Source organism: Mytilus californianus, unplaced genomic scaffold (assembly GCF_021869535.1).
Source record: "Mytilus californianus isolate M0D057914Y unplaced genomic scaffold, xbMytCali1.0.p SCAF_4, whole genome shotgun sequence".
Taxonomy (NCBI): Eukaryota; Metazoa; Mollusca; class Bivalvia; order Mytilida; family Mytilidae; genus Mytilus; species Mytilus californianus.
The window spans coordinates 15,682,281-15,695,090 of NW_026262690.1; the positions used below are offsets into that span (position 1 = coordinate 15,682,281).

At 32.7% G+C, this 12,810-nt stretch overlaps 1 protein-coding gene across 3 annotated transcripts in view; it reads left to right on the plus strand.

Moving 5' to 3' along the window:
- The first annotated feature begins 2,893 nt into the window (after positions 1-2,893).
- LOC127737563 (monocarboxylate transporter 12-like) overlaps positions 2,894-12,810 on the plus strand; it is a 74,395-nt gene continuing 64,478 nt past the window's right edge. For all 3 annotated transcript variants that reach the window (XM_052248396.1, XM_052248397.1, XM_052248395.1), the window contains exons 1-2: positions 2,894-3,190; positions 11,555-11,698. In XM_052248396.1, coding sequence (XP_052104356.1) covers positions 2,950-3,190; positions 11,555-11,698 — 385 coding nt within the window. In that variant the 5' untranslated portion in view covers positions 2,894-2,949. The remainder of the gene's footprint in view (positions 3,191-11,554; positions 11,699-12,810) is intronic.

Consider the following 12,810-nt stretch of genomic DNA (forward strand, 5'->3'; position numbering starts at 1 on the left):
GATCATTTTTGCATTTCTCAACTGCAATATTGATATTAATCACTGTCAATTTGACATTTCTTAGTCTCGATATGACAATTCTTCGTTCCAATTCAAGATTACTCAGTTTGCATTTCGACATTTCGTAGGAAGTCAGAAATATCAAGTTGAAATTGATAAATGTCAACTTCAAAGTCAGAAATGTCAATTTTAATCTGAGCAATAATAAAGAGGAACTAGGAAATGTTTATATACATACATATCAACAGCTGATTACTAACTTGGGTTATCAGTAGAATATTACAGGATACATCAAGAAAAGGTTGGACTCTTGATGTAACAATGTAACAAGCATATTTGGTAATTAAATATATAATGTCGTTAAAAAAAAAGGAAATGTTAAAATATCAAATAGAAATTGTGAAATGTCAAAAAGAAATTGAGAAACGTCAAAAAGGAATTGAGAAATGTCAAATAGGAATTGAGAAAAGTAAAGTTGGAAATGAATCTCCAATTTTACATTCGCACTTAGAAATAAGTAGCTTGAACTCAGAAATGTCAATTTCGAAATGAGAAATGTTTACAATCCAATGACACTACGGGGTTTTTATTCAATATTGGTTGTTTTATAGTGTTTGAGACTACTAGCTTAACTATTTCATTATGTTCAAATATCTGTTTTCGTTCACTAGATAAGGATATACCACATGTAATGGACATTATTAGAATCAAATTTAAAAAATGCAAATGACGGCTCACTTTGCAATATAAAACAAAGAAATAATACAATAGTTAATATGACATTTGTACAGCCTTCCCACACCCCATCAGAATATAATAGTTGTTAACTAACACCGCCTTCGCTTTATCACAACGCTCAACATGAGTCAAGAGTATTACATGAAAATGGAATAATAGTTTTTCCCATTACTAAATGCTAGAAAACCGCAGATGTGGTTGTCTATTTACAAAAAGGCCTACCATTTACTAATATGCACAATATACATGCCCAAAACAAAACGATGAACTGTCTGGTTTACTGACACACTTATTGACTAGGATAAAAATATTGCAGTGGATCATGTAAAATGTTCTAACTATTTAATTGATATAAACATTAACAATGCAATTTAATTCAACCTATGTTAAAATTGAAAACGGAGGATTAACTCTATACCGATCCGATACAATTTACCTTCTTATACAATTTTTAAATGCAAAAGTTAATCTTGTGTCAACTTTCGTTGGTCACTTTGATTGTGTAATGCCACAGTTTGGATTGTATACTGTCAAACCTTAGGTAAACCATCATATTTAATTTTTCATTACAGTTAAAGTGATTTATTTTCTTGTTTATAAATATTGTAATAACAATTAATGTTATTTATTTAATTATTTTTCATGCCTTCATGCTTATTAGAAAATTACAAATTTATGTAATGTGCAATGTAAATATAATGTATATTCATGTATATTATGGAAAAGACGGAAGTAAGTTGAAAAACTTGTATCTAATCCATTTGTTTTGTACAATTAAATATGTTTAAACTAAACTAGTTAAAGTGATTCAGAAATAACTGGACCATGCGTGAATATATTAAAATCTTGACCTTATAAATACATTTATTGGTCAGTTTAAAGGTATTTGTGTAAAAGGAAAAATAAAGAGGGAAGCTCAGAAAAAAAATGTAAGTTAATAATATAATCATAATTGCTTTTGTTGTAATTTAGTCGGTTAGTAAGTTTATTTTTTCAGCGTTCAACGCCGTGCAAATCATCAGAAAAAACGGTTTTCAACAATTAAAACAAAGGGCGAAGACTGAGAAATTTAGATTCACTGATAACCTTAAACTTTCAAAATAGATATGTATGAAGTGAAATAAACAATTTGAAAGGTTAACCACAGTAGCGTAAATTTCTACAGATTCAGACATTACGTTTTAATAGTTCAGTATAAGGTTACTACATGAGGCATGGAAAATAACACAAGAAATTAAAACTATCAAGCTGTTTACATTGTTACATGCGGTATACATGGACCAGTTAACGTAAGAAATTCACAGATTTTCTTGAATATTTTTCAACAGAGAGTACTTTTTATGTACATAAAGTTATAAAAAGTTAAGTATCCACTGTAGTCTCGGCCATTCAATCCTAGAATAAATAGAGGACATCTAGTATGCCGATTGTGAGGTGATATTTTTCTAGGGGATATTAGTTCCTGTTACTCTCATCTATGAATCCATCAATTCAATTTAGAAATGTTTTTTTTTCTGAATACGAACAGTAATGTTAGATGTTGCTACTGTATAGCAAGATGATTGCATGTCTGGTGAATCAAATACCTCGTCATTGTGTCTGTTAATACGAAAGATATTATTTTGTATTTTAATATATCTGAGGTGATCAAGAATTTTTCATGTTTACGATATGTTCTTACACGTATAAGAGAATTTAATTAACTTTTTAAAATTTAAATGCATAAAATCATTTTGTTGAAAGAAATTTGTATCCAAAAGCACGCATGCATATTTTGTCTAAAACAAGATAAGTTGTCTGTCACGTTCCCGTGCTTTCCGACAGAAACAAAAAGGTCGTCATTCCTTCCTACATCGAACAATACTGATTTTTTTACAAAATGAGTTGACATACCTGTCTGAATTTAACAGCTGCATGCTGTATTCAGGCAACACTCCGGTTATACAATACATTGCCAGGTGGCGAACACATGTTTATGACCATTGTTGCTTAATATTTATTTTCAAAACAGAAGCTAGGTTATGAAAAATTACAAAACGTACTTATGCACCGTAAGTCTTTAAATCATTTTACGAAAACGAATCACTATTATGTCATTAGCGTTTAAACACAGTTTCTACTTCGCATTATTATAAAACCACCAAAAATAGGAGTCATAACTAATTAGGTTAAATTGCTCATAAAACTGGTGAGATGATCATGTTTTGAAGTATGGAGAAACAAAAGGAAGAAAGCAGCGTTACTAGAACAAATACGATCACCCAAGAGAATAGCAAAGATGGCGGTTGGGGATGGGTTATTGTTGCTTCTGCTTTCATGGCTCATGTGCTAGCTGATGGAGTGTTATTTACACTTGGAGTATTATATATCGAATTTCTAGATGAATTTGAGAAAGGAAAGGGAAAAACCGCTTGGATTACCTCCCTTATTCCAGGAACTATGCTAACAGTAGGTAAGTGTAAAAAGACTAATGTTGTTTTTGTTTTCACACATGTTTCATTCAACTACATACCGAGTCAGGCTATCTAAACCACGTGTTGGTTGTTTTTTTATCACCTTTCTCACTGAGAAAATGTACACGTGTACGTTACTGTGCACATTTGAAAAATTGCATATGTATGTAAATGAAAAAAATGCAATGCGATCACATTGTTTTAAACAAGTGGTACATATGCGAAGTATACAAATTGGCAATGGATGAAACTAATAGTTTTCCCAGATTGAATTTGATAATTGAGTCAAGTGATTTTGACATTAAAAAATAGACGCGTGTAACTAATTTTTATAGCTTCAAAGGTACTTCTCAGGGAAAATGTCTGGGCTTAAATTCATCTTTGTTACCTATGCTGGGTTTTTGTTTAGTCTTACTAGATATAAAATCATTGTTCTGAAAATTACAAACAAATTAAAGGTTTTTTATTTCCTACTTGACAATTTTTTGTTGGTTATGGCAATATTTTATATTGTCAAATTATTGGAATCGAAATGGGCACTGCAACCTAGATTGTAGATCTTTCTATCCTGTTTTATTGGGAAAACTTCAGAAACGAAAATTATTTTAAAATTCTGACATCCTTCATTACTTCATTATTGTTGATAACCCTTAGTTGATTTAACAATGCAAGTGTATTTATCCCAAAAAGAACTTCTATTTGGTAAAACTATTCATAACAATCAACAGTGATGACATACCTGTATTGTTACAAAATGGGGGGAAAGGAAACTAAGATAAACGACAAAAGAGACGATTGAATCTTTGCTATTACACACCTCCCTTTTTGACTTGGGTATAGAAATATGGTCATACCTTAACCTCGTCCGTCCGGTAATAAACCCTTGCTTTAATTGGACGTCCGTGTTTTGCTATGCGGGATATATAAACACGAAACCATTTCCGGTCAGAATCGGACAGTCAATACAATGCACATAAAAGAACCCGTGCAACATTTCTTTGAAGAGTGTGTAAGTGACCTACTTCAGGGCAAAATTTCTGTCCCTATCAAACAAACCACCATTTACCAGTATCAGTTCTAATTTCTCTCTTGTAATCCCGGTCGACGTACCTTGGTTAACCTATTTGTTGAATTAACAAGGCCATTCCACAATTCTGTCGAAACACGATGATAAGATATTTGATATATGATATCGAATAGTCATAGTGTTTTTAAACCCCAATCCTGTTCAACCAACGACATATGCATACGGGAGTTATCTCCTCGTATAATATTTTTCTTGTTATCCCTTCTACTCTGAAACAGTAAACCATATCGGTTAATTTTTTTCTCTAAATATTTTTCGATACTTCGCTCCTCTGTTTCAAAATAACAAGTTTTTAAAAAGACTGTTATAAATTGATGGTATATAAATAAAGGAACTATAAAAGTAGAAACAAATCAAGGGTCCGTGTGCTTGTTTTCGAGATATATGCCATTGAAAATTTAGCGGGAAATGATTCTCTCTAGATTTTTTATACATTTAACATTTGCACCTTTTTTCTGTCAAAGAGAATGAAAAAATAACAAGGATTTAATAAGATTTTTAAAGATGGCATTTTAAACTATATGTAATCAAATTATGAAACGAAAAGTAGGGGTTAGTGGGCAAAATTTTTCCACTACATGGATAAAACCTGAGGATTCCGAATATCTGGCAAAAATTCAAAAACGAGAGGAGCGAACATCCTTAATCAGGTTGATCGGTTAAATTGGAACCAGAACGACCCAGTTACATGAAATCAGATCCTCATTTTCTTTTTTATGTTAGACATAAATGATGTGTCCCTGTAACTCATAAACTATACCTCATAGTGACTTTGAGTCTTTTGATATGAGGTCATTGATGCTTAAGCAGGAAATTGGTGTAAATGTAAAAGGTCTAGGTCAACTTTTACTATTATTGTATCCTCAGAAACTGATAACGTGACTTATTCAAAATAAGCTGTTTGGTAGGAATACTTTTAATCCTACATATTCGAGACTTGGAATTTTCAGGTCCGACAGACTTTCAACTAGAGGACAATTGGTTTTAAATTAAGTTTTTCTTACACCACTTGTTTTCTGAAATGTCGCTTTGTTTTGCAACTTGTAGATGATTTATTTGGTATATGATATCGAACAGTTATCGCGTTCATGAAACTCAACCTGTTTGATCAAACACTTTGCCATTTGGGATTTATCTCACCGCATCGCTTCTCCTCAGAAATTGGGAAAGATATCGTTCAGATTGTTTCCAACTTCCATCTTCCTCAGGATGATCTGTAAAATTTAGACCAAAGCGACCCGGTTACATGTAATAAGATTTTTTTCCTTTTTTTGCGTTTGACATAAATGAGCTGTCAGTACAAAAGAGGGACGAAAGATACCAGAGGGACAGTCAAACTCATAGATCGAAAACAAACTGACAACGCCATGGCCAAAAATAAAAAGACAAACCGACAAATAATAGTACAGATGACACAACATAGAAAACTAAAGACTAAGCAACACGAACCCCACCAAAAACTGGGGGTGATCTCAGGTGCTCCGGAAGGGTAAGCAGATCCTGCTCCACATGTTGTACCCGTCGTGTTGCTTATGTTATTACAAATCCTGTAAATAGTCTAACTCGGTAGGTCACATTAGTGAAAAGGGAAGGGTATTGTAGTTACGACATAAGGAACATATCCGATATCATCTGTGAAACGGTTATTCCATAACGGTCAACCAACTCGTGATGGCGTCCGTAAAATTTACGAAGGGATGATTTCAACTTCATCATTTGGAACGCTTGGTTTACTAGCTTCCTTGTGAGCAGCAATCTTCTATCAAGGAAATCATGATAGGAAATACAAGCCCTGGAATATCGTATCAATTGGGAGATATATACTCCGTATGCAGGCGCTGCTGGAATGTTGCTACATAGAAATGGAAAGTTCACAATTTGGAAGCTGAAATCATCTCTTTTGTCGTAAAGTTTTGTGTTCAACCGACCCTCATTGTCAATTTCTAGATGTAAGTCAAGATATGAGGCAGACTTAACTGTATCTGTAGTATCCTTTATCTCTAGTTCGATGGGATAGATTCGTTCAACATAGTCACCAAATTTTGTATTATTTTGTGAGAGAACATCATCTATATAGCGGAACGTAAAGTTAAAGGATATTGCTAGCTTCTTATCTTTCTTTCTAAGAAGTTCCTGTATGAAGTCAGCCTCATAATAATAAAGAAACAAGTCGGCAAGAACAGGGGCACAATTGGTTCCATTGGAATTCCGACAGTCTGTTGAAAAACACGTCCTCCAAACGTAACAAATATGTTGTCAATCAAGAAATCAAGCATTTTGATAATGTCAGTTTCAGAGAATTTTTTGTTTGAATCAGAATGATTCTTTACAAAATAGGATTTATCCCTCCCCAAGACAAGATACTAGTATCTACGTTCGCCATTCTTTTTAATGAAACAAAGTAATACCAACTCTTTCAATTTGTCTTTTAGTTTTGAATGGGGAATACTTGTGTAAAGTGTAGAGGAGTCAAATGTTTTAATACTATTGCAAGATGAGAGAGTCTTAGATTGTATGTACTTTAAAAGATCTTTGGAATTTTTTAGTATCCACATCTGATTCACGCCACCTCTAGAATAGGCAGTTTTACAATAACTTTGATTCCGGCTTTGATTGCTGATAAAATAGATGTTAATAACTTAGAAAGAGATTTCGTGGAGCACTTGGTAGACCCAGCAATATACCGTTGTTTGTAAGGACACTTATGTAGTTTAGGTATCCAATACAGTGATGGAACATAGAACAGACCTATGATTATTCAGGATTTCCTCTTTGGTAAGTGTCATGAGGGTATATGTTGAGTTTCCAAGTGAATTGTCAATACCTAATTCATTGATCAAGCGGTTTATGTAATGATATTTACACAGAAAAACGATGTTGTTTTGGACTTTATCTGCGGGGACAACAACATATTTGTCATGGAGGTAGGACATGTGTTTTGCAACATTTGGGTCTTTAAAAATTGACGTAGCGTGGGTATTGATAGTCCCATTTAGTTTCTTATTCGGATTTGTATCAACGACCTCATACCCTTAATCCATTCGGAAAGAGTATCTACGTCTTCTTTCTCGCATTTAGCCCATTGCCTGGTATAATCCTCGACTGAATCCATCAGTATTTTGAAGTTGTATTTGCAATTGATGGATTTAGGCTCACGATATTTCGGACCTTTGGATAACAAATTTCGCAGGGAAGTGTTATTGACAATGTTGAGGTCTCCAGTAATAACGTGGCCAGCCGGATTTTATGTGAATTGGGAACTAGCACAGGTGCAATCAGGAGGTTTAGACTTGAAATCGTCAATGTTAAGATCCTGCAAAACGTGTTTGTAATTGAAAATTTTAGTTGCAATTTGTTTGGTATAGGTATAAGAAATTATTGGTACAAACTGATCTTTAAAATAAGGAGGTGTTTTCGACTGAACTAGTTAATGATGAAGAATATTGCCTAAGTTGACGCCATCGAGACCTTTGTAGGCTCACGATATTTGTTGGCAACTAATAAATCGTATGTCATAGGAAAATAGAGTTTTCTGATATGAGGTCCTAGGTCCATATCAGGCAATTAAGGCCTAGGGCAAATGTCAAAGTCCTGTTCAAATTTTAAATTTTGATTGTTATCGCAACTCCTGTGAAACCGTTGAAAAAATGGAAACAACACGTTATTAATTTCATGCATCCGAAGCGCTTTTCTGGATTAACCTTCATAAGGAACGCTCAAAGTCGAATATTTGAAAGCCGAAAAGCGAAAATTGGAGTTAAAAAATTAAATATGTGCACGCGGCGTTAACGTGCGTTTAATTAATGTCATGCTTGGTCTGCTCTAAACTGTATATGACCAAAAAGTACCATACAAATAGCCAAATCCATCTAAGGTCAAATTTGCCTGAGGGAGTTGAACACTTAGTTTCTTTGTAATTTAAAAATTTATAAACAGACGACTTAAGAAAGGCTTGTTATACATCATATCAGTACCGAAGAGGTATCGACCCAGTGCTGTAAAAAAATGAAAACAACACGTTATTGATTGCATGCGTCTGAATCCTTTTTCTGGATTTACCTTCATCAGGAATCCTCAAAGCCGAATATTTGAAATAGTTGAAGAGCTTGGGTCAAAGTGCTCTAGTGACTTTTTATAGCAGTATAACCATACATATTTGGGTGCTCCTGTCTTCTCATTTGATTTTCATTGTTTTTTACCTACAGGCTAATTTGACGTTCTTGTGTTCGACCTTTGCTTATTAATGCTTTTTTATGGAAACTGTTAGCCAAAGAAAGAAACAAACCAAAATTATTTTGGAGATTATGGCAAATATTTGAAACATTTCATTTAAACCAATCAAATGACATTTATAGCAGATTGTAATTGGAATATTTAAATTTATGTTTTATTGGTCATCAAACTTGACGTTATATTTTGTTTGTTTGAGATACTTAAGAATGTAATTGTAGAATGTCAGAACCATAAGCTTATATGCAGTTCAATGCAAGTCTCCTCATGCTTATTTTGGAGAAAGTTGACGACCTTTTTCACACTCACATACAAATATTTAAATATTGAAGATAAACGGTAACTCAACTCATGTAATGCAATTACTTAGCAATAGTCGAAAACTTTTCAAATACTAGATAAACACTTTCTTTCAAACTGTCTCCTAAAAGCAACTAAATGTTTGATGTACGTTATATATGACATATGTGTATCTTTATAGAAGTAATAACGTAAATACGGTTGTGATTTAACGTACTGCATAAGAACATGAATATCAGAAAGAATATCAAACCCAAGCTTATCACCAGTCACTTCAAAGTTGAAAAGTTTTTATTTCAGCTAAGGTCCTTCAATTTTGGTTTTTCAGCAGAGTGTTAGTGTTCCGATGGGTACTTAGTATACTGTACACCCCTACTGGCTAGATTGTTTTGTAATTATATAATGCAAAATTCAACCAAAACTTTTCAAAGAAAAAAATAAACAGCTGCGCCATGTGCGCATGATACGCCCGTCGTCTTGTGTGTGAATTTTTATGCAATAATCATAAATAGTTTCTGACATACGGCGCGACATGCGAAACCCCCCCCCCCCCCCTTTTAAAAAAAAAAAAAAACTCAATATCTCTAAAATAAAATTTTGAATCAAAACCAAAAAGTATACAGATCTTAAGATTAATATAACTAAGAAGTGTGTAAAATTTTAAGCAATAATCATAAATCGTTTTTGAGATACGGCGCGACATGTGAAAAACCCCTTCCCCTTTTTTTTTTTACAAAAATACTCAATAACCCAAAAATAAAATTTAGATTCATCACCAAAAAGTATACAGATCTTAAGATTAATATAACTAAGAAGTGTGTAAAGTTTTAAGCAATATTCATAAATTGTTTTTGAGATACGGCGCAACATGTGAAAAAAAAACACACACCTGTTTTAGTTACTAAGTCCCGTAACTGAAAAAGTTTTAATCTTATTTTCACTTAAAAGTATATAGATCGTTTGACCATCATAAGAAACAACTATATTAAGTTTCATGAAATTTGGATAAGTCGTTCTCAAGTTACGGTGCTATATGTTTACGCCGGACAGACAGACGGACAGACGACATTTGTATACCATAATACGTCCCGTCAAAATTTTGACGGGCGTATAAAAATGAAAAAAGTATCTTGCTAGTGAGAGGTTTAGCTAGCTATAAAACCAGGTTCAATCCACCCTTTTCTACATAAGAAAATGCCTGTACCAAGTCAGGAATATGACAGTTGTTATCCATTCGTTTGATGTGTTTGAGCTTTTGATTTTGCCATTTCATTAGGGACTTTCCTTTTTGAATTTTCCTCGGAGTTCAGTATTTTTGTGATTTTACTTTTTGCTAAGTTGTTAAACTTTACTTATATACTGATAAAATATTGTCACTCAATATACTCAAGAACGCACATTGAAGTTTGTGTTTGCAATTAATATATCTTTGTAAACTTGATATTGAGGATACTTCCGAAATAATAAGGTTTGCTTCATATCTTATATTTTCCTCGATAGTTACAGATGGACGACTGCAGAAAAGAAGCTATGAAAAACATGATGATTTCAGCTTTTAAAAAGTCAACTGCCTATTTTTCAGAAGTATAAAACCGCGGGTGTTTCATTAATAGCACACGATGATTATCCCGTCTCGCTCCCGGTCTCGCTCCTTTTGCAGTTCATGCGATTCTCGAAGTTTTTTTTTTTACCTTAAATATTATTTTTTTAAAGGATTTATGAGATTTGAACATCGATTAACTGCAGTTGCCTTTACTTTATACCCTCTATCCCATTCTATGGTGTGTACATATCTCATTTATTAGGTTACGCCCGTGCATCGTCATATTTAAGGACATCATTAATAGGGGTGCGTTTCTGATACAAAAACTGCAACAACATGTTATGTTATGAGTTATAAGGAAGAACAGCTGAAAACGAATCTGAAAAAGTGACCGGTAAGACGCGTCTGTGTCCAATCGTACTAACAACATATCTTTGAGGTCCTGATCTGAAATTACCGTTGAATCCTAGTCCAGATTGTTACATTTCGACTGAGTGTGGATTCACATGGCGTGGGATGCATACATAGTAGTTTAAGATAATATGAGATCTGTACATTGATTTATTATTCTTTCATGTTTTGTTTTTGTAGTTTAGGTACGAAAAAGAATTTTAACAAAATAATATTTAAAAAAATAAAACATTGCAGTGAGAGTATTCCTGCTGGAACCCCTGACTCAAACTAACACAAAACACAAAACAAGTAAACGTTTTAGTTCCAAAAAAGATATGCTCCCAATCCAGCACTTGTCTTTCCTTTTTCATGTGTTACTTTATATGGATTATATACATTTAGCTTTGTTTATGTTAATGATAATCATACATAAATCTTGCCCAATAATCACATAACTAACAAAAAGGAACGAAAGTGTTGTTTTCTTCTCATATTTTAAAGTTTTTGTGGTAAAAAATGTACAATAGCTTTTTGATGTGGTTAAAATTGTGTATCAGATGACAGGAATTAATGCAAAATGCTCAGCTTAAATCTGTCTTAAAGGTTTAAGATTGTTACGACTGAGACATAATAACGCAATCGGTTGTCAAATTTGTTTTGAAAAGGTACTTTAGTTAAATTCGTAATTAATCTTCATCATGTTTAATCGCTCATATCCAGAAAAAAATGTATAAATTTACCTTATACTTAAAACAATTAAACCAAATCTACTAGTTCATCGTTTTTTTAAATTTTCTTCTCTTTTAATAGGACCAATTACCGGAGCTTTGACTAACCGTTTTGGGTGTCGATCAATGTGCATATTAGGTGCTCTTGTAGCTGCCGCTGGATTTGTTATTAGCTGTTTTGCTACCAGTATATATTATTTGTACTGTTCACTTGGAATTTTAACAGGTAAATGAGAAACAAAATATATTTTATCAACATTAGATGAATAGCAGCTGTAAAAATGATTTCCAATTTGCAAATAGGCATGACTAAGTTAGTTCGTAGAGAACTAACAATTGTAAGAAAAATGTGATTAACATTTTTGAGACAAAATCCTGCAATGAAATGGTATAATAAAAACCACCAAAGATGCCAGGATTATAATTTTGTACGCTAGTCGCGCGTATTGTCTACAAAACTCATCGGTGACGCTCGAATGGCAAAAAAAAAAAAAAAAAAAAAAAAAAAATAAAGTACAAAGTTGAAGAGCATTAAGGACCCATAATCCGAGAGTTTTCCCCAAATACAGCTAAGTTCACTTAAGGGTAGGTATTCCATTAATCTTTCTGTTTATGTGGGATTTAGGACAGAGAGAAAGTATGGAGATCTATTCGTATATTGATAGCGTTTAAAATCTATACCATAATCATGACAGTGAATTAGATTATTTTACTTAGTTTTAGACTTCATAGGAAGAACAGACATATAACCTGTTAAAGATCCTCTTGAAATAAACGAATGATTTACAAGTTTCTAAAAAATATCATTACACAGTACAATATGATTTTATAGTGGTGGTATGAAGAACAACAATGCTTCTTGATTTTTCTTATCTATCAAGCAGAAAGGAAGCTATTATTTGACGTCAGAATAATTTGTCTCGTGGATGACTAAGATGTGATTTAAGCTGTATTATTATTCAGGCAAAATATACAGCCTAATGACATGATTGTTGAATCTGTTATTTGTTTACAGGAAAAAGGTTACGTTAGTATTACGCTTTATTATTGAAGTTGCCTTTCCTAAGGTTTGGTGAAATATCTTTTATTTTTATTCTGTTAATTATCTTTGTTGTTTAATTAATAATTTATAAAAAATATACTGTTTTATTGTTAAAAAAAGACTACAATGGAAAAACGGATATTTTTTTTTCTGGAGAAAATCGTTTATACTTTACTTAAGTATCAGACGTATAGTTTACACTTCCAAAGCAAATATGTGTATCTATGAAAGAATTTATATGAGGTTTTAATTTAAAAAGTTTGTAGTAACGAGTTCACTTAGCTCTTGATTTACCA